Below are 26857 nucleotides of genomic sequence, written 5' to 3' on the forward strand. Positions count from 1 at the left end.
GCCGCAGGTTGGGGGTGCCTGGGATATTCTAACAACTCTCAGCACCCTCAACAAACTACACTTCCCAGAATTCCTTGGGGTTTAAAGTGGCACAGCGCTGCTTTAGACACAGCCCGCGTTTTGAAAGCAGCCAAGATGTCGACTGGCGCCAGCTCCCCCACCTGGTCTCTCGTGCGGTTGATCCTCTCCGTCAAGAGTTCCACCGTGTTCCTTTCCTCGTCCAGCTCCACTTCGAGGCGTTTCGATTTGTCCTGAAAAGCCATTGTACGCGTTTAATCAAACGTTATCTGCTATCCCGCCCGTGAGTGCAGGTCTCATTCAGGCAATGACATAAAGGTGGCGCATTGAGCTGGCTTCAGAAATGAAACTGAAGCTCTGGAACTGTGTGGGAAAAGGCCACAATAAAATGTTGTTTGCAGGGGGGGACGGGACCGAACCCTGAGCAGAATAAAAGAAAGTATGACTTTAATAATAATCTCATTTATATACCAACTTTTCCTCCAAGGAGCTAATTTTTAAATTCTATTTTAACCTGTATTTTAAATTGGTTTTCTTCCCCTATTATGTTTTTATTGTAATTTTACTGGTGTTAGCTGCCCTGAGCCCAGCTCTGGCCAGGGTATAAATAAAATTTATTATTATTATTATTATTATTATTATTATTATTATTATTATTATTATTATTATTAGCTTCCTGTGAGCTTTCTGGCTGTGGACAGAGATTTGAACCCTGGTCTCCCAGGTCATAAATCTTACTACCCTAACCACCTCTAGCTAGTGGGGTGCAGTGGCCAGAGTGTGGCACTACCACCTGGGAGACTAAGGTTCAAATCCCCTCTCAGCCGCAAAGCTCTCGCTGGGTGACCTTGGGCCAACCCGCAGTCTCTCAGCCTGGCATTACAGGGCTGCTGAGAAGATAACGTCAGCAGAGGTAAGAATTCTACAAGCCACCTTGAGCTAAAGGAAAGCTAAAGGGACCCCTGACCATTAGGTTCAGTCGTGGCCGACTCTGGGGTTGCGGCGCTCATCTCGCTTTACTGGCCGAGGGAGCTGGCAAGCAGCTTCCGGGTCATGTGGCCAGCATGACTAAGCTGCTTCTGGCGAACCAGAGCAGTGCACGGAAACGCCGTTTACCTTCCCGCCGGAGTGGTACCTATTTATCTACTTGCACTTTGACGTGCTTTCGAACTGCTAGGTGGGCAGGAGCAGGGACCGAGCAACGGGAGCTCACCCCATCACGGGGATTCGAACCGCCGACCTTCTGATCGCAAAAAAACTAAACCATCAGACTGCTGGTTTAATTTCTGCCTGCTTAACCTTGGAAAATAGGTTTTTGCCGTGGTCGTTCTACAAAAAAAAAGCGCTTCATGTGGGAAAATGCAGTGTTTGCAAACGTGTTGCAGCAGGAGGAGCTGGAAAACACATCTGTGCTGTGTTGCTATTTTTAAGCACATGCAAAAATTATCAGGTTTTACCAAAATTGCTCTGTACTGGGGGTGGGGTGTTTGTAGCAGAGACAGACGAACCAAACCGCTGTATGGGGGATGGACAGAGACTTTTTGAAAAGCAGCACTGCTGCCTCCTGCTGTTGGCTAGGAGGTATTGCATGCATGGGGGACCCAGACCAGAAGGCAAAAAACCACATTTTTTTCTTGCTTTGACAAGGAGAGGAACCCTCCCTCGTTTCCAGTTTTCTATTCCCCTACAATTCCCAGAGTTCTCTGTGAAGGGGGAGCAATTCTTCGCCCCCCCTGGGAGCCAAATGGGGGCAGGGGGTGTTTCCCAGCAATTCTCAGGACCCTTGCCAAACCACAGCTCCCAGAATCCTTTGGGGGAAGCCAAAGGCTGTTTACAAAGAGGCATCACACCGCTTTAAACGTGCGCTGGAGCCACAGGTCTGGAGGTCTGCTGGGATTCTCAGTTCAGGAAAGAGGAAGGCAGGGGAGGGTGGAAATGCAAACCTCCAGGGCCTTGACTTGCCGGGATCGATCGTCTTGCGACCTCCGCTTGGACTCCATCTCCTGCTCCAAGTTGTGGAGGCGCTGGGCCAGCAGTTCCTTGTCCAGGACGGCGTTCTCACGCTCGGCTTGGGCGTCCTGCAGGGCTTGCTTGAGACGCATCACCTGGAAGGGAGCGAAACGGAAGCGGGTTTGCGAGGGAGTAGACCAGCATGCCTTTCTGGAGGAGTCAGAGATTCGAACCCAGGCCCTGCCTCCAACCTGGCATTTTTCCCCTTGTGGGAACCCCCCGTGACCCTTGGGTGTTGCTGGACTACATCTCCCATCATCCTTAGCTGCCAGCTGGGGCTGCTGGGAGCTGAAGTCCACACTTGCCCTACGGCCACACTGACTCTCCTGCCGGAGGCAGTCTTGGTGGACACCCATAAGGCGGGAACGAAAGAGGCAGCCCTTCTCATCCAGTGTGTGTTCCCCTAGTGTCAGAGATAGACTTCCCTTGCAGATGGAGGTTCTGCCCCCAGCTATCGGGAGTGAATAAGGGTGCTGGATCAGGGCAACAGGCCCATCCAGAGCCCACTGGGAAACGTGGGGCGGAAGGCACGGGGACCAAAGAGTAGGCCGAGCCAGTGGTTATCTCCCGCTTGGACTACTGCAATGTGCTCTACGTGGGGCTACCTTTGAAAGTAACCAGGAAACTACAACTAATCCAGAATGCGGCAGCTAGACTGGTGACTGGGAGCGGCTGCCGAGACCATATAACACCAGACTTGAAAGACCTACATTGGCTCCCAGTACGTTTCCGAGCACAATTCAAAGTGTTGGTGCTGACCTTGAAAGCCCTAAACAGCCCCAGTCCAGTATATCTAAAGGAGCATCTCCACCCCCATCGTTCTGCCTGGACATTGAGGTCCAGTTCCGAGAGCCTTCTGGGGGTTCCCTCATTGCAAGAAGTGAGGTTACCGGGAACCAGGCAGAGGGCCTTCTCGGTGGTGGCACCCGCCCTGTGGAACGCCCTCCCACCAGATGTCAAAGAGAACAACAACTACCAGACTTTTAGAAGACATCTGAAGGCAGCCCTGTTTAGGGAAGCTTTTAATGTTTGATGCATTACTGTCTTTTAATATTGTGTTGGAAGCCGCCCAGAGGGGCTGGGGAAACCCAGCCTGATGGGCAGGGTATAAATAATAAATTATTATTATATTATTATAATAGTGGCAATGAAAGGCAGAGCCAGCTAACTCTAGTTCCTCCCCATCCTTGTCCTTCCTGCTGAGTCTCAAGGAGACGAAAGAGGAGGAAGAAGCCAGCCACGGACAGCTCACCTGGCCGAGACGAATGGCCCCACCTAGCCCAGTGTCCACTGCTACCTCTGGGGTCTCGCAGCCCCCTGCTCATTCCATAGCCCCTTCCTTGCATTGTGTTCGCCTCTTGATTTTGAAAGCAGAGAAAAGGGGAGCACAGGGCCCTCTTCCCACCCCATCGTACCTCGTCCTGCAACCGCCCCAGGTTGTATTGCATCTTCTCCACCTCGGTGTTCCTCTCTTTGGCCTGCTTCTGGGAGTCCGTGATCTCCTTGCGTGACTTCTCCTTGTATTCTTCCAGCTGAGTCTGCAGCTTGGACAGGGCGCTGTGGGACTCTTGAGCCATCTGATCTAGCTGGAGGAGAGGAGAGGGACTCCAGGTGAAACCTCAAGGAGGATGTTCTAACCATCATCAACCTTTATTACGGTCCAGAGACCCAACAAATCGTTACAAAGCAATACACAATTCATACAGCCTACCTCCAGGTCAAGCAAGCATTTTGCTCAGAATATAGGGATCACTGGTTCTTGCAACCATGTTTTAATCATGGGCTCCATGATCACTGAAGATGGTGAAAGCAGTCACAAAATTAAAAGACACCTGCTCCTTGGGAGAAAAGCAATGACAAACCTAGACAGCATCTTAAAAAGCAGAGACATCACCTTGCCAACAAAGGTCCTTATAGTAAAAGCTATGGCTTTCCCTGTAGTGATGTGTGGAAGTGAGAGCTGGACCATAAAGAAGGCTGATCGCCGAAGAATGGATGCTTTTGAATTCTGGTGCTGGAGGAGACTCTTGAGAGTCCCATGGACTGCAAGAAGATCCAACCTCTCCATTCTGAAGGAAATCAGCCCTGAGTGCTCACTGGAAGGACAGATCCTGAAGCTGAGACTCCAAGACTTTGGCCACCTCAGGAGAAGAGAAGACTCCCTGGAAAAGACCCTGATGTTGGGGAAGATGGAGGGCGCAAGGAGAAGGGGACGACGGAGGGCGAGATGGTGGGACAGTGTTCTTGAAGCTACCAGCATGAGGACCAGGAAGATTGTTAACACCCTTCCCAATTTCCCCCCGTCTCCAAGAAGTGGGAGGATGGCTGGCTCCCCAATTGCCTCCTATTTCATAAGACCAGAGAACCTTTTGCATTTTTAATACATGTATATATACAGCTGTGGAAGAGCCATAGCTCAATGGTAGAGCATCTAAGGTCCTCTCTAACACACACACACGAAATACAGGGTCTCTGGGCATCTCTCTGCACAGCCTGGCCAAGATTCTGCGTCTCTCCCTCTCAGGACCAGCGAAGGCCAAAGCATCATCTGCTGGCTACTCCTGTCATCGCCTTGTCCACCCTCGCGGACCCTGTCACAATCCTGCTGCTCTGTTAAAAGCCCCGCCAGATCACCCGTGTCAGCTCCTTAAACCTCAGCAGAAAATGGGAGCTGGCAGCAAGAGCCTGCTGCCTAATGATCTGGCTGTCTTCTCATGGCCAGCTGGGAGCGAACGCCACCCCCCTTTGCAGTGCTGCGGCAGCCAAAGAATGGATGCTTTTGAATTCTGCTGCTGGAGGAGACACTTGAGAGTCCCATGGACTGCAAGAAGATCCAACCCCTCCATTCTGAAGGAAATCAGCCCTGAGTGCTCACTGGAAGGACAGATCCTGAAGCTGAGGCTCCAAGACTTTGGCCACCTCCTGAGAAGAGAAGACTCCCTGGAAAAGACCCTGATGTTGGGAAAGATGGAGGGCGCAAGGAGAAGGGGATGACGGAGGACGAGATGGTAGGACAGTGTTCTCGAAGAGACCAGCGTGAGGGAGGCAGTGGAAGACAGGAGTGCTCTGGTCCAGGGGGCCACGAAGAGGCGGACACGACTAAACGACTAAACACAAGGTTAGTGGGCTTCATTGCCTCCTGCAGAAAGGAGTTCCACAGATCAACTACAAGCTGTGTCAAGTCGTCCTTCCTTTCACGAGTCCCAAATCTTCCAATGTCCAGCTTCCCCGAATGCCCGTGAACTCTAGTGTTAGGAGGGAGAAAACCAATCCCTCCATGCCACGAATAATTTTTATAGATGCTTGCTGGTTAATGAGCAGCGGCCAGCCAGTCTGGGGGGGGCACCCACCTCCTTCGTCAGCTTCCCGATGCTCTTGTCCAGCAGGCGCTTCTCCTCCTCCAGCTCGGTCTTGGCCCTCTTGAGCTGCTCCTTCTGTGCCAGCTCCTCGTGGAGAGAGGCGCTCAGGTCTTGGTGCTCCCGGGAGAGGCGGTTGAGGCTCCTCTGGGCGTCTTCCAGGCGGCTCTCCAGAGACCGCTTCACCAGAAGCAGTTCCTGTTCCTGGTCGGTGGCGTCCCCCAGAGACTCCTCCATCTGCTTGCGGTCGGACTGGGAACGGGGGGACAACAGCGCAGGAACGTCAAAAAAGGGAGACGGCAGTAGTACATAGCGCAAGAGATTTGCAGCTGCTCCTTCAAGTCCCTCTTACTTAAGGACGCGGGCATTTCGGATCGGTCCCTGTCCACCTACAGTTTAAGGCAGGCTTTCTCAACCTTGGGTTCTCGGATGTCGTTGGACTACCACTCCCATCATCCTGGATTGCTGCCCCTGCTGGCTATGGACGATGGGAATTGTATTCCCCCCCAATAAATTTTTATTATTTTATTAACGCAGTTTTATACAATACAGTGGTACCTCGGGTTAAGTACTTAATTCGTTCCGGAGGTCTGTACTTAATCTGAAACTGTTCTTAACCTGAAGCACCACTTTAGCTAATGGGGCCTCCTGCTGCTGCCGCTGCGCCGCCGGAGCACGATTTCTGTTCTTATCCTGAAGCAAAGTTCTTAACCTGAAGCATTATTTCTGGGTTAGTGGAGTGTGTAACCTGAAGCACATGTAACCTGAAGCGTATGCAACTCAAGGTACCACTGTACATAAAACCACATATATACTCTTAGCTCTGCCGAGCTTGTGACTTCCCTCCTTCCTTCAACGTGCATCCCTTATTCTTTTAAATCGCGTATTTTAATGCTAAACCTCTTTATCTTTACACTGTAGGAGTTATTTCAATCCTGCCAGTGTTTTTAGAGTTTTACAATTATCCTTTAAACGCACCATAAATTTACTCCAACTTTCCTGGAATCTCTGATCATCCTGATCCCGAATCCTGGACGATAGGAATTGTAGTCCAGCAACATCTGAGAACCCAAAGTTCAGAAAGCCCGGTGCCTTGGTTGTCGAACGGCTTGCCTCCCAAACAAATCGGCTCCCCAACACTGCAAACCCGGAAGTGAGTGTTCCGGTTTGCAAATGTTTTTTGGGAGCCGAATGTCCGGCGCGGCTTCCGATTGAGTGCAAGGAGCTCCTGCAGCCAAGCGAAAGCCGCGCCTTGGTTTTTGAACGCTTCCGGGAGTCGAACAGACTCCTGGAATGGATTAAATTTGACAACCAAGGTACCACTGTAATAGTCAGCCTGGATAGGTCAGATGGTTAGGCAGGGGTCAGCAAACTTTTTCAGCAGGGGGCCGGTCCACTGTCCCTCAGACCTTGTGGGGGGCCAGACTATATTTTTTGGGGGGAAATGAATGAATTCCTATGCCCCACAAATAACACAGAAATGCATTTTAAATAAAAGCACACATTCTACTCATGTAACAACACGCTGATTCCCAGACCATCCGTGGGCCAGATTGAGAAGGCGATTGGGTTAGATCCGGCCCCTGGGCCTTAGTTTGCCTATCCACCGGTTAGAGCACAGTGCTGGTAATGCCATGGTTGCATGTTCAGTCCCCATATTATTTTTATTTACTGAATTTATATACCACCCTATACCCAGAGGTTCCCAGGGCGGTTCACAAACACAATAAAAAAATAAAACCCCGTATGGGACAGCTGCATGTTCCTGCACTGCAGGGGGCTGGACGAGATGGGAAGCTTTCAGCAAAATATAAAAGCAGAATAAAACACCAAACATTAAGAACTTCCCTATACGGGGCTGCCTTCAGGTGTCTTGCAGTGGTCCTATAGTTATTTGTTTGACACCTGATGGCCCCCCCTTTGCAGGGCTCTGCACCGGGGCTAAGCAAACTGGCCGCCAAGGGTTCAATGATGGAAAACTTTTGCCTGGGTTGGGATACAGTTCCCCACCACGGTGGGAAAATAAAGAGGCTTGCGAGAAACTGCCCCAGACTCTCCCTTGTGATCTTCTCCCGCCCCCCCAGAAAGAAAGGTACCTCCAGTTTGGCAATCTTCTCCTTCAGCCTGGCCTCGGTCCCCTGCCAGTTGTCTGCAAAGTGCCTGTACTCCTTGATCTGAGTCTCCAGGCCAAGGATTTTCCGCCGAAGGTCGTCGTTCTCCTCCTGTGTCTCCCTCAGGGTAGACTCCACGGCCTTCTTCATCTGCTCAGTCGCCTCCTTCTCACCTTCCAAGGAGGACTTTACCTGGTGGTGGTGGGATGGAGGAAAGAGACAAATAGGTTAATATTAAAAAAATTTTAAGAGTTAGGCGTTTAAGTTTTTTATTTGTACTTTTCAAATTTATACATTTCATTAATTTTACAATCCGTTCAATGTTTCAAAATTTGACCTCCTCCCCGCTCTTTCTGCGGTTCCTTAAATTGATTTTTTCCTATCTTCTGCATATCTGTACTCATCTAATTTACTCATTTAATTATCTACTGTAAATAGATACTCTTATAAAACTGCAGGCTATCACAATAATCCTGCTAATGTTTTTATCTGTTTGCAATTTATCTGTAAATATTCAGTAAACCATTTCGATCACAATAATCCTGTCTTACAGGCCCTGTGGAAGGAGGTTAAATCCTGCAGGGCCCTGGTCTCCTGGGAAAGAGCATTCCACCAGGTCGGAGCCACCACTGAGAAGGCTCTGGCCTTGGTGGAGGATAATCTGACTTCTTTAGGGGTGTTCTTATGTGACGGGTGGGGGGAGCTGGGCCCAGATGGATGCGCCACCCCATGCCCAAGGGCCAAACTTCAGCAGGGGGGGTGGGGGTGGGATCAGCCGCGTGTCAATCAACCTGACATCACCGTGGGAATTCTGGGCAGGGAGCTGATTGCCAAGACACACACACACACACACACACACACCCCGGCATAAAAACACCAGGGATCCTTGCCTTGAAGGCCTCTTCATAATCCTTCTGTAGCTGCTGGACGTTCTGCTGGAACTGCTGCTTCAGCTCAGCCATTTCCTGGTCGTGGCCGCCCACTTCGTCCTCCAAAGCCTCCTTCAGGGCCAGCAGCTCCCTCTCCCGCTGGCGGAGGAGGTCGTCCTGGGCCTGCTTGGACAACGTCAAGTCTCTCAGCTGATCCCGGACATCACGCAGCTCCTGCCGGGATGGGGAAAAAGGAGAGAATTAGAAAGCCATGCACACACACACACACACACAAACAAATCCACATAGCCTAGCAAGCATCCATCGTGGAAGAAAAGAGTTCTCGAGCTACAAGAGATCGGTATGACCATTAAATTAATAAATACAGTGGTACCTCAGGTTACATACGCTTCGGGTTACAGACGCTTCAGGTTACAGACTCCGCTAACCCAGAAATAGTACCTTGGGTTAAGAACTTTGCTTCAGGATGAGAACAGAAATCGTGCTTTGGCGGTGCAGCAGCAACAGGAGGCCCCATTAGCTAAAGTGGTGCCTCAGGTTAAGAACAGTTTCAGCTTAAGAACGGACCTCCGGAACGAATTAAGTACGTAACCAGAGGCACCACTGTAATAGGTAAAGGTAAAGGAACCCCTGACTGTTAGGTCTAGTCACGGACGACTCTGGGGTTGGGGCGCTCATCTTGCTTTATTGGCCGAGGGAGCCGGCATACAGCTTCCGGGTCATGTGGCCAGCAGGACTAAGCCGCTTCTGGCGAACCAGAGCAGCGCACGGAAAGGCCGCTTACCTTCCCGCCGGAGCGGTACCTATTTATCTACTTGCACTTTGATGTGCTTTCGAACTGCTAGGTTGGCAGGAGCAGGGACCGAGCAACGGGAGCTCACCCCTTCGCGGGGATTCGAACCGCCGACCTTCTGATCGACAAGTCCTAGGCCCTGTGGTTTAGACTACAGCACTAGAGTGAAACAATAAGCTTCTGTGATTAGCCCCGCCTCCTGCCTGCCCCCTGGCCCCGCCCACAGAACCTTTGAACATTCCCCATACGTCCACCCACACTGCTGCAAGCCAGGGTCTGCCCTAGGAACCCCCGTGAACCGAGCACACCTTTCTGAGGGCGCTGGCCTCTCCGGAATCGCCAGCGCCGTTCCGGGCCTGATCCGCTTCCTGGCGCACGGCTGCGAAACGCTCCCTCAGCTCCTTCAGCTCCTCCTCAAAGTCCTCGCGTTCCACCTTCACCTGCAACAGCCTGGAGGGAGTCGAAGGAAGGAGAGCCAGAAAAAGGAGGCATTTAATTGCGATTTGCTAAATTCGCACCCGCCCTTCCGCTAAAGGCAAGATAAGTGAAACATCTAAAACGGCGGTTCTCAGCTTGCGGGTCTCCAGATGTTGTTGGACTACAACTCCCATCATTCCCGAGCTCTGGCCTTGCTAGCTAGGGGTGATGGGAGTTGTAGTCCAACAACATCTGGGGACCCCCAGCTTGAGAAAGGCTGATCTAAAAGCTGCTAGGACAGATGTTCCTATGGGGGGGCAGTGAGAACACCTAGGGGGCAGTGTGCCACACTGGCGTGGCAGGAGATGGCGGCAAGTGTGGCATGAAGAGTCAAGGGCAATCAAGGAAACATTTAAACCTTTCAGTGTAGTGTAGTATCAAAATATTTGGGTATTTTTTTTAATTTGCAGAATAGGAATAGATATTCCAAAGCATTGGCTATCCTCCCAGAGTTCTCCACGACATATTGTTTCGAACAGGGGTTTTCAACTCTGACAAATACCAAAGGTCAGAAAAGACAAAGGCTCCTTTGTGCTGACGAGATGAGAGTTTCTCTGTCTCAAATCAAAGCGCTGTCTAGGCTGCCCCTCCCTAAAAGGCTGAGGCAAAAAACGCAGGACGCACCAGCGACCCACACGCTGCCTTGCGCATAAAAATCAATTGGCTCAATTTTTAAAGATTTGGGGAGGAAACGGGGAGGACGGGACAACTCACTCCTGCTTGGTGCTTCGCAGCTCGTCCTTGTTCTTCTGGAACATCTCCTTCCAGTGGGCGGCCTCCTCGCCGCTCTCCTGCAACTCCCTCTGCAGATTCCTCACCACGGTGTTGATCTTCTGCCTCTCCGACTCCAGGCTGGCCTGATCCTGGCAAGAGACGAGGAGAAGCAAAGCTACGATTTCCCCCACGTGCAAAAGCAGGCTGGCGCTTGAACCTTGCGGCAAAAGGCAGCGCCGTCTAGCAAAGTTGGCAGGATAGCTTGGACGGTGCATGTGTGCGCTATGCACAGCTCTGGACTCAAACAGATGGGGAAGCGGCCCGGGAGATAATAGGCGGCTTCCACAAAGACCAAAAAAACACTAATATGTCATACATTAAAAACTTCCCTGAACAGGGCTGCCTTCAGATGTCTTCTGAATGACAGGTAGTTAATTTATTTATTTATACCCCACCCATCTGGCTGAGTTTCCCCAGCCACTCTGGGCAACTCCCAATCAAGGGTTAAAAACAATAAAGCATTAAATATTAAAAACTTCCCTAAACAGGGCTGCCTTCAGATGTCTTTTAAAGAGAAGGTAGTTGCTTATTTCCTTCACATCTGAAGGGAGGGCGTTCCACAGGGCAGGTGCCACCACCAAGAAGGCCCTCTGCCTGGTTCCCTGTAACTTGGCTTCTCGCAATGAGGGAACTGCCAGAAGGCCCTCGGCACTGGATCTCAGTGTCTGGGCAGAACGATGTGGAGAGTTCACGTAAAAGCAGACATGAGGGTCTAAGTCTTGCCACCGAGACTGTGGGTGAGGGCCCATAACCTGATATCCCTGCACACAGAAAACTAGCATGTCAAGGAGAGGACAGGCCTCTTATCCCTGATGTGCTAGATTTCTAAGCGCGAGGGGCTTTGTTCTCATTCACAGAAAGAAAGCCATCTACGTGGGCCTCCCATCTGCAACTGGAGATGGTCAAACCCAACAGGCTCACCTGCGAAACGTCTTCCATGTTACGCCGGAGCTGCTCCATGTCGTGCTGGTACTCCTGCCGCACCCGGTCCAGCTCCCGGTCGTGACTGGCCACCTCCTCCTTCAGGGCCCCCTTCAGGGCTGTCAGCTCCCTCTCCCGCTGGCGCAGGTGGTCCTCCAGCTTCTGCCGCGCCCTCAGAACCTCCTCCAGCTCCTCTCTGGTCTCCAGCAGCTCCTGGGGAAAGAGGGCAGAACTGGCTCTCACCCCATCGGCTCAGCCTTGCCAGGCCGGCTCCATCAGGCCTCTTCTCCACTCCATCCTCTCCTGGGGGCAGCTGTTCCCTCAGGCTGCCTCAGCAGGAGAGGTGACAAGCAGAAGGCTCGCTCCATCAAGCACCTCCTGCCGCTGAATTGAATTGGGCCAGCATTTAGAGTTTGAGTTTTTCCTCTTCCCTCCGTGTCCCTTTTTCCTCGTGTGTCGTGATTGTTGTTGTTTTAAGATTATAAGTTTGACGGCAGGGACCGTCAAACATAAGCTGCTCTGGTAACCCTTTTGGCTGAAGAGCAGGGTACAAATGCTCTAAATAAGCAAATCAATAATTTGCAAGACAAAGCCTGCGCCCCGCTGGAGTTTTTCTTAGAACAGGGGTGGGCAACTTCAGGCACAGATAACCTACCTGGCCCTCAGGAATCTCCCCAAACCACATCCCATTTCATCCTCACAAACAGCCCTGTGAAATAGGTTAGGGCAAAATACAACGATTGGTCCAAGATCACGCCTAAGCGAGCTTCATGGCTGAGTAGAGATTTGAACTCTAGTCTACCAGGCCTGGGGGAACCTTTTGCCCCCCAGATGCTGACCAACTACAATGCCCATCAGCCGCTGCAACATCTGGAGGGCCAAAGATCCCCCACACCTGGCCCTTGTCCAACACTCTTAACCACAAAAGTGGTTTTGCTTGTCTTCCTATAGACATAGAAATGTAAGGCTGTCGTCATGCAGGAAGAGCTGTTCGATCGTGGAATGGACTCTCTCGGAACGCGGTGAACTCTCCTATGCTGGAAGTTTTAAATCCAAAATTGGGAGGAGGGGCACCTGTCAGGAATGATTGAGCTGTGATTCCTGCATTGCAAGGGGTTAGACTAGATCAGCCCCAGGGTCCCTTACACACCTACAGCTCTGTGATTCTATTGCACTGGCATGTTGCAGAGGTACCCAGAGGCTCCAGGGAGCCACTTACTTTCAGCAAAGCATCCCTGTCTGGAGAGTCTCCCATCGGCTCCCGGAACCGGTCCAGCTCCTCTTGCATCTCCATCAGCTGGTCTTCCAAGTCGGCCAACTTGGCTTCTGTCTCTTCCTTGATTGTTTTCATGTCCTTCAGCCTTAAGAGTCAGGAAGGAGGAAAGAGAAGGTTGGGTGGGAGTTCATCTTAACTGTGCCAGGTAGGGCTAGAGGCATCAGTAATAAATAATAATAATAATAATAATAATAATAATAATAATAATAATAATAATTTATTTATTTATTTATTTGTATCCCGCCCTCCCCAGCCGAAGCCGGGCTCAGAGCAGCTAACAACAATAAAAGTTACAGATAGGTAGCCGTGTTGGTCTGCCATAGTCAAAATAAAAAAATTCCTTCCAGTAGCACCTTAAAGACCAACTAAGTTAGTTCTTGGTATGAGCTTTCGTGTATCTGAAGAAGTGTGCATGCACACGAAAGCTCATACCAAGAACTAACTTAGTTGGTCTTTAAGGTGCTACTGGAAGGAATTTTTTTATTTTAACAATAAAAGTAACACAGCATTCTAAAATCAATTCTTTCTAAAATCAATTCAGAATCAAATTGATGGCAACCATTGGGCTAGAGATTACAGAAGGAGGGGGTCAGGCTGTGCCTTGGCCAAAGGCGAGGCGGAACAACTCCGTCTTGCAGGCCCTGCGGAAAGATGTCAAGTCCCACAGGGCCCGAGTCTCTTGTGACAGAGCGTTCCACCAGATCGGGGCCAGAACCAAAAAAGCCCTGGCTCTGGTTGAGGCCAGCCTAACCTCCCTGTGGCCCGGGACCTCCAAGATGTTTTTGTTTGAAGACCGTAAGGTCCTCCGTGGGACACACTAGGAGACGCAGTCCCATAGGTACGTGGGTAACCATCAGACTTTGAAAAGCCAGCATGACTTGATCAAGTTCAATTTTGTCGTATCAATTACGCCAAACAGTTTTCATCGGATCGCAACTCATTGCAATTTTTGAACTTGATTGTGTTGTTGTTGTTATTGTTCATCTTCCTTAGTGGGACGTGCAAGCCGCTAGTCTGAATAATGCTTTTTGTAGGGTTGGGGACTACTGGAGTAGAGGATTAAATCAAAGTCCTTCTGCTGTGTCCTTGCCTACAAAGTTTATTCGCCCCGTGAGCCTGCAATACAAGTGTGACCGAGACCGCAAGTGACACAGGCGAGTGCGATGGCCTGGGACTCGGGATCGGAGCCAGAGGAGTCTCAGTCTGCACCGGATCCTTTGCCTCAGGCGGCAGCCGAACCAAGTCTGGGGCCTGATTCTGAAGAGCCCCAGTCTGCACAGGTTCCCCTGCAACAAGCACCAGCTGGGCCGAGTCAGGGGCCTGATCCTGCCCTGGCTCCAGACGTGGGGATTCCCTCGTTGCCTCCAGCTGGGCCATCGCTTACAGCTGCTCCACTACCAGTTGGGTCAGGAGAGGCTGAGGCGGCCTCTGGGTCTAGTCACCCACCGACGTCTCCCGAGCTGCAGAGACTGAGGTCTGAGAGAAGGAGAGACCTGAGTTCTGGCAGGAGGAGTGCTCGCCTTCAGGCAAGACAGGGAGGTGAGCCGCCAGGGGATCAGGACCGGCCGCTACCCCGACAGAGATAAAAGGCTGCTGGACCTCGCCCCAGGTTGTGGGAGCAACGTTGCTGTTTGCCAGTCCCTGTCTGTAATCCTGTGCCTGACCTTGCCTGGTTTCCTGCCTTGGCCCTGTCGGACTGACTCCTCGCGGAACCCTTGGATTCGGGACGGGACCTGGACCGCGTTGCTCGGGTTACCCCCGGGCCCAGAACAGCGAGGCTGCATGGCGGTGACAGTGGCAAGAGCTGCGATTCGGCCGCAGCCAACTCTGCTCCCCCTCCCCCAGCCCTCTGGATCCAGAAACGGCAGATCTGGACGCTGTGGCTGGATCTCAAATCCATCCCTCTTTCACCCAGGTGCTATGTGATGTATTTTCTACCCTTTCCTCCTGGGCGCCACCTGGTGGTGGTGGGCGGGGCCAGAGGCAAAAGTGGGAGGGGCAACACATGCAAATTTTTGCCTCTGTATAGCAGCCCTGCTTCCCTCTTTCCCCCCAAAGGTATGGTATATCCTTTTTTTGCTATAAGTCGCGTGGAGACCTTCAGGTGACAAGAGCCCCCACCTGAAGGAGGGCACGATTCAGGTGCAACCTGGGGGTCTTGAGATCTGGAGGGAAGGGTGGGCTTGCACTTAACTCGGGGGGAGGGTTCCCCCCAAAAGCCCCCCCCCCACAGATTTGCACTTACTCTTGCACGCTGCCCTGGAGCTCCTGGCTTTTCTTCTCAAAGGCCACCCGCAGCCGGTGACACTCCTCTTCCAACTCCTCCAGCTGGACCTCCAGGTCGTGGGAGGCGCCGCTCCTGTGGCCATTTTGCAACAGCTCCAACCTCTGACGGAGCTGCAATGGGGGGGGGGGCGGTGAAAGAAAGAAAATAAATAGGCCCAGAATGCAGCCATCTACAGTGGTGCCCCGCAAGACGAATGCCTCGCAAGACGGAAAACTCGCTAGACGAAAGAGTTTTCCGTTTTGGAGGTGCTTCGCAAAACGAATCTCCTATGGGCTTGCTTTGCAAGACGACAATGTCTTGTGAGTTCCTGCGGGTTTTTTTCCCTCCCCCCCCTTTCTAAGCCGCTAAGCCGCTTATCAGCTGATCCGATAAGCCGATAAGCCGCTAAAAGCCACTAAAAGCCGCTAATAGCGCTAATCCGTCAATGGGCTTGCTTCGTAAGACGAAAAAACCGCTAGACAAAGAGAATCACAGAACGGATTCTTTTCGTCTTGCGAGGCACCACTGTATAGGTTTCAGGCAGGGAACGCTCCCAGGCCTACCTAGGGATGTTGAGGATTGAACTTGGGATCTTCTGAATGCCAGGCAGTTGCTCTACCACCGACCTACATGCCGCATTTTAGATATACCGTATTTTTTCGCTCCATAAGACGCACTTTTTCCCTCCTAAAAAGTAAGGGGAAATGTGTGTGCGTCTTATGGAGCGAATGCAGGGGGGAGGCAGGCAGGAAAAGCCCCCAAGAGCCGCACACAAGCTTCACGCGACTCTTGCGGGCTTTTCCCCAGGAGGGAGAAGGGACTGATGCGGCCAGTCAGTCCCTTCTCCCTCCTCGTAGAAAAGCCCGCAGGAGCCGTGCGCTCCTTAAAGGGTGCGCAGCTCCTGTGGGCTTTTGCGGGAGGTGGGGGTATTGCCATAGCTGCACACAGCCCCTCTGGCCGGGAGAGGCTGCATGTGGCTATGGCAGAAGCCAAGAAAGACGTTTGCTTCTTTGCTCTTTGGGGCGGGGAGGATAATTTTCTCTCTCTTGATTTTCCCCTCTAAAAACTAGGTGCGCCTTATGGTCCGGTGCGCCTTATGGAGCGAAAAATACGGGTATGTGTTAAGTTTCTAGTCCTTGTGTTTTTAAGGAGATGGCTGCACTAAATGGGAACAGAGGGAGCTGCCTGTTACTGAACCAGCCCCTTGGCCCATGCAACTCAGGGCTGCCCGACACTGGCTGGCAGAAGCAGGGGACATTCCTAGGGCTACCTGACGACACCTGGGGCCTTCTACATGCAAAGCAGGTGTGCTGCCCCTGGAGACACAGCACCTCTCTACCTAAAGATAAGGGCAAGACTCCGGTCCTCATGTTTCTGAATTGAGGGCTGATTCTAAACAGGGAACAGGAGAGACTCCTTTTTTCCGGGAGACTGAATCTGGGACCTCCTGCCTGCAAGTCAGGAAGGAGAACAATGGCCCCGTGTGTTCTGTTTCTTGTTTGTTTTGAGTAGGACCATGTCCTCAGGGAAAAGCCAATACAGGTGAGACTCTTGTTCCACCAAAAGGGGAAGAGGTGCTGTTGCAGGAATTTATGTATAGGTTGGGGGGGTTGCCCCTCCAGCAGGTATCAGGCACACGCAGCCCACTACCAAAACCAGCACAATCACTTTTGTGACTTGTCCCCACAAAACACTTCATTGCAGTTTCTTCCTATCTATTCAAAGGGCCTTTGCTGCACGATACCAAATGTAAGAATTCACTGATAAATGGATCTATGTACTGGCTCACTGGGAAAACTTCAGAAATTCATGTAGACACGTGAGCTCAGCTCCTCAGCAGCCCCTCTGCCTGAGTGATAATCCCTGGCATCCTGATACCTGAGTGCCAGACAGGTAGCCATTCCAGAAACAACAAACCCAGATGAAGACAAAAGGGTGTGATTAACTTGGCTGGGAAACAGGGAAATGTAAATATCTCTTTTGTTACACTTGATGGGTGTTTGGTGGAGGGCAAGGGGAACCATGGGGCAGGGTCCAGGATGCTCAGATTCCTGCCACCAGACCTCTCCTTTCGTGGTTCCGTGATGTATGAGTGATGCAGTTTGGGGGGGTGTAACATGGGGATTAGCAGCAAATAAAGGTTTGGGGGCTCTTTTGTTTGGGGCTTCCATCTTGTTCCACCTGGTGGCAGGTGGGAGTCCTGTCGCAACAGTCTTCAATCAAGACCAAGCCGACTGGCTGCTGTTTTGCTCTGGTATTCCTGGCTGGTGTCCTTGTTTTTTGCCCAAGGGAGCCCTCAGATTTCTCCGTTAACAGTGCCAACACACCTTGGTTTCCTCGTCCAACTTCCGCTGTAGCTCCTCCACCTTCTGCGTCAGTTCGCCCGCCGGGGGGAGAGAGGCTGTCGACTGTGCCGTGGGGGCAGCCTTCCCAGAAAAGAAGGGGGGGAGAGAAGCAAGGGGCATCAGATGGGGAGACGCTGGAGACCACCACCATCGCAAAAAAAAATAACCTGGACGTGCGTGTTGAGCCCACATTTATCTACGCTCTATACAGCTGACTGTGCCCCCAAATACCCCAGTAATAAGATCATTAAGTTTGCAGATGATACAACGGTGGTTGGTTTAATCACGGCTGCAGATGGGGAGGCGGCCTTTAGGAAGGAAGTTGAGCAGTTGTGGGAGTGGTGCAGGAAAAACAACTTACTCCTTAACTTAAAGAAAGCAAAAGCCATTATTGTGGACTTTAGGAAATGTAAATTGAACATTCAACCACTTATTATTGAGGGGAAGTGCGTGGAACAGGTCTCGGTGTTTCGATTTCTGGGAATGGAGTTGAGAGATAACCTAACCTGGGGAGAAAACAGCAAAGACCTGATGAAGAGAGCACAGCAGAGGTTATATTTTCTGAGAATCCTCCGGAAAAACAATCTCTCAAAGGACCTGTTGATGGCATTCTACCACTGTACTGTTGAGAGTGTATTAACTTATGGTCTGTGTGTGTGGTTTGGGAGCTGCATGGCCAGGGGGAAAACAGTGCTGTCCAGGGTTGTAAAGACAGCGGAGAGAATAATTGGGTGCACTCATCCCACCTTGGATCAAATCTACGCTTCCAGGTGTCATAAGAAAGCTGCAGAGATAGTGTAGGATAGTACGCACCCTGGAAATTATCTCTTTCAGCTTCTGCCTTCTGGAAGAAGGTACAGGGTTATAAAGACCAGGACGAGCCACCTGAGAAACAGTTTCTACTCAGATGCAATTCTGGTTTTAAATGCGATATAAGGACTGCAAGAAGATCAAACCTATCCATTCTGAAGGAAATCAGCCCTGAGTGCTCCCTGAAAGGACAGATCCTGAAGCTGAAGCTCCAAGATTTTGACCACCTCATGAGAAGAGAAGACTCCCTGGAAAAGACCCTGATGTTGGGAAAGATTGAGGGCACAAGAAGAAGGGGATGACGGAGGACGAGATGGTGGGACAGTGTTCTCAAAGCGACCAGCATGAGTTTGACCAAACTGCGGGAGGCAGTGGAAGACAGGAGGGCCTGGCATGCTCTGGTCCAGGAGGTCAGGAAGAGTTGGACACGACTAAACAACAAAATAAGGAGTCTCTATAGTATATTGTATTTTAAGATGGGGTTTCAGAGTTTTTAGGGGGTTTAGAATGTCTTACGTAGATTTTTCAATTTCACTGTTCTGTATGGGACAATGACAATAAAGCTATTGTATTGTATCGTCTGCCCCAGCCCCCCTGGGACTGAGAACGAGGCAGCAGCATGACCCCCCACCCCACTCTGAAATGTAAAGCTTGGGCAAGCAGCCTTCTTGCACCCGAGGCCCTTTCCACGTCCCTTCAACCGGAGAGTCATCTGTTTGCGGCCTCCCTCCGCCCTCAAGCAGCCGGTCCTCATGAGGTGTCAGTTTCAATAGAGAGAGAAAGAGATCCCTGTCAAGAAACGAGGGCTGGAGGGAGGGCAGGAGAGAGAGAGCAAGATTTGCCGGGAGAGCTCTTTAAAAAAAGAACTGAAGTTTGCAAAAAGAAAGATGTTTGGGTTCATGTTTGAAAAAGTGCTAACAGGAAGATGCACAGCAGGAATTCATCACTATCTGAAGCTAAGCAGAGATCAAAGCTTCTGAGCTTTGAAATGGTTTCATCCAAACTCTTGCTGACACAGGGATTGTTTTTCCTCTGCAAAATATTCGCTGTAAAAAGAAAATCCACTTTGCCCCACAGAGTAGAGGAGTGGCAGGCGGGAGTTAATCTGTCCCTTTTCCACGTTTCGGGGGTCTCATGTGGAAAGTGGGGAGAAGAGAGACTAGTTTTGGTTGGATAGGGCAATGGGGAAAAGCTGCCCCCCCCATATCAGCAGGAAAATCCTCTTTCTTTGTGGAGAAAATACATTCAAAAATAATAATAATCACCTTCCCAGTAAAGAGAGCAATTGTCGTTCCAGGCCTGGTGCAACCAGTGCTTTTTTTCCCCTAAAAGAAATGTTTAGGGGTCCTCTCATTTTCCTACTCATATTAAAATACTGCCCCTCAACGAGGCCAAACTTAGATTTGTTTAGGGGTATGTGTACCCCTGGGTCCCCACAGAAAAAAAGCACTGGGTACAACTCTAGACAACCCACAAGATGAAGTCTTATTGAGGCTGGGGGGATTGGAGTCCTGAGTTCGAGTCCTGCCTCTCAAAAGAAAGTAGGGCTCCAAAGAAAAGGCTGGTTTAAAGAGGGGAGGAAGCTAACTTAATACAAGCCACTGGGCCTGTCTAGCTCAGCATTGCCAACACTGGCTGGCAGCAGGGTTTCAGGCAGCGGGGAGATTCCCAGTCTAGCTGGGAATACCAGGGATCGGATCTGAGAGGTTTTGTATAACAGAGTGGGGACTCTTGCACTGAGCTCGTGGTTTGCACCATGAGACCCTCCCTGCCCGCAGACTGTCTGCCCAGAGTGGCGCATGCTCTAGTTATCTCCCGTTCGGACTACTGCAATGCGCTCTGTGTGGGGCTACCTTTGAAGGTGACCCAGAAACTGCAACCAATCCAGAATGCGGCAGCTAGACTGGGGACTGGGAGTGGGCACCAAGACCATATAACACCGGTCCTGAAAGACCTACATTGGTTCCCAGTACGTTTCTGAGTACAATTCAAAGTGTTGGTGCTGACCTTTAAAGCCCTAAACGGCCTCAGTCCAGCATACCTGAAGGAGCGTCTCCACCCCCATCGTTCTCCCCGGACACTGAGATCCAGCACTGAGGGCCTTTTGGCAGTTCCCTCCCTGCGAGAAGCAAACCTACAGGAAACCAGGCAGAGGGCCTTCTCGGTGGTGGTGCCCACCCTGTGGAACGCCCTCCCACCAGATGTCAAAAAGAAAAATAACTACCAAACTTTTAGAAGACGTCTGAAGGCAGCCCTGTTTAGGGAAGCTTTTAACGTTTAAAGGGTTATTGTATTTTAGTGTTTTGTTGGAAGCCGCCCAGCGTGGCTGGGGAAACCCAGCCAGATGGGCGGGGTATAAATAATAAATTATTATTATTATATTATTATTATTGCACACAGGCTCCAGGTTAGATTCCTGGTGTCTCCAGTTAGCAGCCGATAGTAGAGAAAGGCTTTCTCAGCCAGAGACCCTGTCCATCAGAGTTTAGCAGACAATATTAGTCTCAAGGAACGATGTTTCTTGCTTGGTGGAAGGCAGTTACAAATGGAAACTCTGGGAAAATCCGGTTTTTGGGTTTCCCACAGTGGCTGGCCACTGTGAGAACAGGATGATAGCTAGATGGGCTATTGGCAAGCTGGGCTCTGCTTATGTTCTTTGTATAGTGTGCATTGGGATTAACGCAGAGCTTAGCTATTCTTTTCTTAAAAGGCAGGCTTTTAAGGCCTATCCTTTCCCTTAATCCCCTCGAGACCTCCTTGGCATGGTCTCCCAAGAACACAGTAAATAAATCTCCACAATCAAACAAACCGTAACCATCTGAGGCTCAGGAGAACACGAGGGCAAGTTCCTAGTCCTCATTGTTCTGGGGAGAAGCCCGGGAATATTGGCATCCCGGCGGAACGGATGTGGGTTCAGTAGTCTGTCCTTGTGTCCACCTCGCCCCCAACCCTAGAACTGGGATGCATTGACCAGAGAGAGGGCAGGAATCACGCCAAGGAGGAAATGATTTTGTCTCAAAGCTGTGACATGGTTTTTTCGCCAGGTACTTACGGATAGCGCTTGGACCTTCTCGAAGACAAGGTTGGTCTTTCTCTTCACCGTGGCATCGCTTTCCGTGTTTCTGAAAGTGACAAAAACGTTAAAAAAACAAATCAAACCCACCAGCTCAGCTGAGAATGAAAATCGCCAGCATGTCAGATCCTGTTATTCTAAATAGGATCCAACAAAGCCCCGTGTATGTTTGTGTGCTCCTAAAATGTAAGCCAAACATTTACAAAAAATTTTACAGCAGACCCAGATAGGGTTAGGGACGCGAGTGGCGCTGAGGTCTAAACCACAGAGCCTAGGACTTGCCGATCAGAAGGTTGGCGGTTCGAATCCCCACGACAGGGTGAGCTCCCGTTGTTCGGTCCCTGCTCCTGCCAACCTAGCAGTTCGAAAGCACGTCAAAGCGCAAGTAGATAAATAGGTACCACTCCGGCGGGAAGGTGAACGGCGTTTCTGTGCGCTGCTCTGGTTCGCCAGAAGTGGCTTAGTCATGCTGGCCACATGGCTCCCTCGGCCAATAAAGCGAGATGAGCGCCGCAACCCCAGAGTCGGCCACGACTGGACCTAATGGTCAAGGGTCTCTTTACCTTTTACCAGATAGGGTTAAAATATGGCACACACTGGCAAGACGCAAATAAATAAGTCATATGTGCATCGTATTATATTTTAATTTGCTCCTGTGAAATGTCTTTTTAAAATAAAATAGCAATAATAGTAGTTCTTTTAATTTTTTCAAGGGATTAAACCCAAATGTGAAGAACGGGCCAATGAATAGGTATGATGACTAAATGGAGCTTCCAGATTCAGGAGCAATCTACCAGGCGCAGTTGCCTCCATGCCCCTCCCCATACACCCGATTGGTCACAGCCCCTCCTCTGCTCCCGCCCCAACGCTTACCCATCCTTCAGAATACTGTAGATGAGCTCCTTAGTGTGGTTGCTGCTTCCGGGCTGAGATACCTCTTGCTGGTCCTTCAGGAGGTCTGGGGTGGACTTCAGCTGGAAGGAAAACCCCAAAGATTAAACCCCAGCGTTTTTGAGAGGGAGGGAAGCAGTGTTTTCAAAAGGCAGCTGCCAGTCATACGACACAGGGCTAGACTAGGGCATAGGAAACAGCGTTGGTCCATCTGGATGAGCGCTGACCACTCTGATGGGCAGCGGCTCCCAAGGGTTTCGGGCAGTGGACATGCTCATGCTGCCAGGAGACGCCAAAGATTGAACCCAGGACCTTATAAACGGGTGTTCACCAATATGCAGATGATATCTCTCGTTTAAATTGGAAGCAGGGAAGGCCGTGAGAGTCCTGTGTGAGTGTCTGGAGGTGGCTGGCAATTAACAGATTGAGGTTGTATCCTGACAAGACAGAAGTACTGTTTTTTGGGGACAGGAGGCGGGCTGGTGTGGAGGACTCCCTGGTCCTGAATGGGGTAACTGTGCCCCTGAAGGACCAGGTGCGCAGCCTGGGAGTCATTTTGGACTCACAGCTGTCCATGGAGGCACAGGTTAAATCCGTGTCCAGGGCAGCTGTGTACCAGCTCCATCTGGTACGTAGGCTGAGACCCTACCTGCCTGCAGACTGTCTGGCCAGAGTGGTGCATGCTCTAGTTATCTCCCTCTTGGACTACTGCAATGCGCTCTATGTGGGGCTACCTTTGAAGGTGACCCGGAAACTGCAATTACTCCAGAATGCGGCAGCTAGACTGGTGACTGGGAGTGGCTGCCGGGACCACATAACACCGGTTCTGAGAGACCTGCATTGACTCCCGGTACATTTCCAAGCACAATTTGAAGTGTTGGTGCAAACCTTTAAATAAGTAATAAGCATATAAATAATAATAAATAATAATAATAATAATAATATAAAGCCCTAAACGGCCTCGGCCCTGTATACCTGAAGGTCCTGCTCCGAGGGCCTTCTGGCGGTTCCCCCACGGCAAGAAGAGAAGTTACAGGGAACCAGGCAGAGGGCCTTCTCGGTGGTGGCACCCGCCCTGTGGAATGCCCTCCCAGCAGATGTCAAGGCAATAAACAACTATTTTACATTTAAGAGACAACTGAAGGCGGCCCTGTTTAGGGAAGTTTTTAATGTCTGCTGCTATATTGCTTTTAATATTCGGTTGGAAGCCGCCCAGAGTGGCTGGGGAAACCCAGCCAGATGGGCAGGGTATAAATAATAAATTATTATTATATTACATATATTTTGTTACAACATTATTAGCCACGTTTTGCCCGCTATTGCTTAAAGTTTGTCTGTTTTTGCAACACAGGGGATTTCCTTTGTCACGGGTCTATGCTGATGGGCAGGTGCTTTTTGGGGTCTCTGGCAGGAACCCTCGCAGCGCTACTCAGACATGCCACTAGGGACTGAACCTTCTGCACGCACGGCAGTTGTTCTGCCACGGAGGTGCATCAAGCTGATAGCAAGCACGGCAACCTTCTCAAGACAAGCGTGCTGAACTGACTACCTTCCCGCTGGGCCTCCTTGGTTTCTGTTTCTAAAGACGCTGGGCCCCGCAGGCTGCCATCAGGAGAAATTGGCGCAGACAGCCCCACAAAAACACAAGGAAAGAGAATCACCTGCAGGTCTGGCTGTGATTTCCTCGCTTGCTTCTCCAAGCCTGGCGCCTCCAGGCTCTTATTGACCCATTCCCGTGTCAGTGTCGATTTGTCCAGCCCGTTCACTGGCCGCCCAGAGGCCCTGCCGAGACTCCTGCTTCCTGGGGGGCCGGGGTCGGCCGCCGAGCCCCCTGCCCTTCCTCCGGAGCCCGCCTGGGGCTCCCCGGGACCCAGCTCCCGGCCGTCGGCCGTGTCATGGTAAGGCACCCTTCCGTCGAGGCTCTTGGACCGCTTCCGTTCGTCGAGAGAGAGCCGGTTCCTCCGGGACGGCCGCCCCCGCTGCTGCGCCTTCGCGTCGAACTTGTGGATCAGAGAGTCCACCGAGGACAGGGGCTTGGTGTCGATGTCGCCGGCCGGAGCGGCGGGCTCAGGGGAGCTCGCCACCGCCGGCTTGCGGACGGGTCTCAGGCCGGACAGGCTGCCTGCAGAGTCCTCACTGGGGCTGGGCTGCCGGCGACCAGGCAGGCTCATCATGCTAGCGCTCCTCACGGCGCCCCCCGGAGGCAGGGGCTGGGGGGTGTCTGGGGAGCCAGCCCCAGGGGCGCTGGGCTCAGGAGGCTCGTCCAGCTCAGGGTCGAGCAAGGAGCCGTGTGACTGAGTCCGCCGCAGCTGCTCGCCGAACGATTTTTTGTGCGGCAGTGTCCGGTAGCCGCCGGCGCGGTGCTGCGGCGTGGGCCGCCCCTCCAAGCTGCCTGCTTTCGGGGTCCGCCGCGGGCCGGGCTCCTCGTCCGAGGTGCTGTAGCGGGAGCCGTGCCGGGATTGCCTGACCCCGTACGGGTTCTCCGGCAGGTCGGAATCGGAGCTGAAGGAGCCTGAGGCGTCTTTGGAGGATGAAGCAGCCCCGGGGGAAGCGGGGAAGGAGTCCTCCCGCTGGGGGCTGCGGGCGGGGGGCCCGTACTTGCTTTCGCCTTTGATCTGCACCCCGAAGGAGTCTCCCCCTTTCTCGCCGCTGTTGAGGACCACGAAGGGCTGCCCGTCGATGCCCTGCACCCGCACCGCCACCCCGTAGGAGCCCGGCTTGGAGGGCTTGGGGCGGATCTTCTGCGACTTGCTAGGCTCCTTCAAGTCGTTGATGAAGCGGATCTGGACCCCGTAGTCCATGGGGCCCGGCTTCTCGGCTAGGGTGCCGTTCACGTGGTGGTCCATCCTTGGTGGGTGTGGGGCCTTGAAAGGATCCTGCCAAAGGAGGGAGAGAACACAGGCTCAGAATCGTAGGTTATAGACCTGGATGGGACCCTGAGGGAAATCGGGAGGTGGGGGTGGGTGGGTTCTGTGGGGGAAGGAAGGGGGAGGGAGGAAAAATGGGGGGGGAATAAGGGTGATAGGTTTCTGGATAATGTGTTTTGTTTTAATTTTGAATAAAAGTTATTTAAAAAAATCGAAAATAATGTAAATTCTTACAACAACCTTGCAAGGGAGGACAGTATGGTCCTCTTATTGTGGATTAGAGGGTGGGTGGGTGGGGAGGGGGGTTTCACAGTGGAGGTGAAATTTGAACCCGGGGGTTGTGAGAGAGTGAAACGACTGCCTGGGTTTTGAGATTAATTCCTCAGCCGCCATCCTCCTCTGCCTGATCTCCTGCTCTCAATATTTTTATGAACCTGCCTTCCTTGCGCGAAGTCTGAACACAACTCCACCGAGCTCAGTACTGCCCACACTGGCTGGCAGCTTCAGGCTGGCAGGCAGCCTCTCCCAGCGCTACCTGGAAATGCCATTGGGGACTGAACCTGGAGCCTCGTGCGCAGCGCAGACGCTCTACCCTTGAGCCTCAAATTAAAAGATCTCCGTCCTCATGGTTCTGAGCCAAAGGCTGGATTTAAACAGGGTCGCCCTGGACCAGTTCTGCCTGCCCAGGCTGGCAGCAGCTCGCCAGGGTTTCAGGTAGGAGACAGTTTCAGCTCTACCTGGAAATGTCAGAGATTTTACCTGGGACCTTCTTGCTGCTGAGCTACAGCCTTGGCCAGAGATTTACAACCCTGCATTCATTCAGGGATTAGTTCCACTCTCAGCGACCAGCAGCAAAGCTGCACTTTCACCTCCACACAACATGCCCCGGCCGGCAACTCCCTTTTACGATGGGGGAGCAAGCAGGGAAAAACAAATAAATATGCAAAGCGCTCTTATCGGGTCAAGGCAGAGTGCAGGTTGCAAGCGTTTCAGGTGGAAAAACACACCCGGCTGCCGTCAGAATCTGCCGCCATGCAGGAATGCAAGGAGACCGAGAGCATGGCTGGATAACGCCAGCGAAACCTGGGGACCAAGGTGCAAATCCCAGTACAGAGACTACCTGCAAGGACTCAGTCGTCCATGTCTGTAAAATGGGTGGAAAGTGTGGGAGGCCAGACCACCCACCCTGTGAAATTCTGAAATAAAAACGTAAGAAGATCCTGTATAGGATCAGGCCAAATGCCCTTAAGAACCTAGAAATCTGGATAGACTGCTGCTGGATTTAGAGGCTCCATCAGAATGTCAGAAGAGCCTGGTTGCTGGATCAGGCCAAAGGGGTTCAGGATAGCATCCTGTTCTTGCAGCGGCCAACCGGATGTTCCAATGAGCGCCCTGCCAGAATGACCTCACCGTCAGGAATGCATAAACAACCCAGGATTTTTATTTACACAGCAGGACCATTCAGAGGGTGTCATCCCAGAGTACTTTTTCGCAAAGACAGCATCGCTCCACCTATCCGGCCAAATAATTGCAGGTTGTTGTCCGATTCGCACTTGGCAGACCTGCCTGTCGTGGGTACACCCATCTGCCTTGGTGAGCAGCGGGCGTCTCAAGGGGGCGGGGAGCATCCATGCCTCTAAATCAACCTAGGTTTCTAGTCCTCAGGAGCATTTGAGCAGCTTGCCTCACACCCAGGAATGGCTCAAGCCCTTTGGGGGCAAGCCAGGTGTGCCCTGGGAGCACATGCGCATGGGGAAGTCACTCAGGAGCAGAACACGTGCTCTGAAGTGAGGAGGTCCATGGTTCAACCTCTGCCATGTCCAGCAGAGTTTGAAATTAGCCAGGCAACAGGGGCATTTCGCACCTGGCCACCGGCCCCTTGCAACCAAGTGGAGGTGCCAGGATGCCACCTGATGTCTCCACCAACTTGGGTGCCTTTAAAAGAGGATTAGACAAATTCACGGAGGGTAACCTAGACA

At 51.8% G+C, this 26857-nt stretch overlaps 1 protein-coding gene across 3 annotated transcripts in view; it reads right to left on the reverse strand.

The window, feature by feature from the left end:
* Nucleotides 1-26857, reverse strand: part of CGN (cingulin) — a 67344-nt gene that overhangs the window by 19979 nt on the left and 20508 nt on the right. For all 3 annotated transcript variants that reach the window (XM_083476943.1, XM_083476942.1, XM_083476944.1), the window contains exons 2-16: nucleotides 23673-24887; nucleotides 21994-22094; nucleotides 21100-21169; nucleotides 17220-17318; nucleotides 14872-15023; nucleotides 12570-12711; nucleotides 11351-11563; nucleotides 10370-10518; nucleotides 9487-9628; nucleotides 8386-8598; nucleotides 7481-7687; nucleotides 5379-5636; nucleotides 3444-3614; nucleotides 1962-2123; nucleotides 162-251 (exon numbers count right to left, since the gene is read on the reverse strand). In XM_083476943.1, the coding sequence (XP_083333069.1) occupies nucleotides 162-251; nucleotides 1962-2123; nucleotides 3444-3614; nucleotides 5379-5636; nucleotides 7481-7687; nucleotides 8386-8598; nucleotides 9487-9628; nucleotides 10370-10518; nucleotides 11351-11563; nucleotides 12570-12711; nucleotides 14872-15023; nucleotides 17220-17318; nucleotides 21100-21169; nucleotides 21994-22094; nucleotides 23673-24857 (3354 nt within the window). In that variant the 5' untranslated portion in view covers nucleotides 24858-24887. The remainder of the gene's footprint in view (nucleotides 1-161; nucleotides 252-1961; nucleotides 2124-3443; nucleotides 3615-5378; nucleotides 5637-7480; nucleotides 7688-8385; nucleotides 8599-9486; nucleotides 9629-10369; nucleotides 10519-11350; nucleotides 11564-12569; nucleotides 12712-14871; nucleotides 15024-17219; nucleotides 17319-21099; nucleotides 21170-21993; nucleotides 22095-23672; nucleotides 24888-26857) is intronic.

The sequence above is a fragment of the Podarcis liolepis genome, assembly GCF_965112155.1.
Source record: "Podarcis liolepis genome assembly, chromosome: 15".
In the NCBI taxonomy this organism is placed as follows: Eukaryota; Metazoa; Chordata; class Lepidosauria; order Squamata; family Lacertidae; genus Podarcis; species Podarcis liolepis.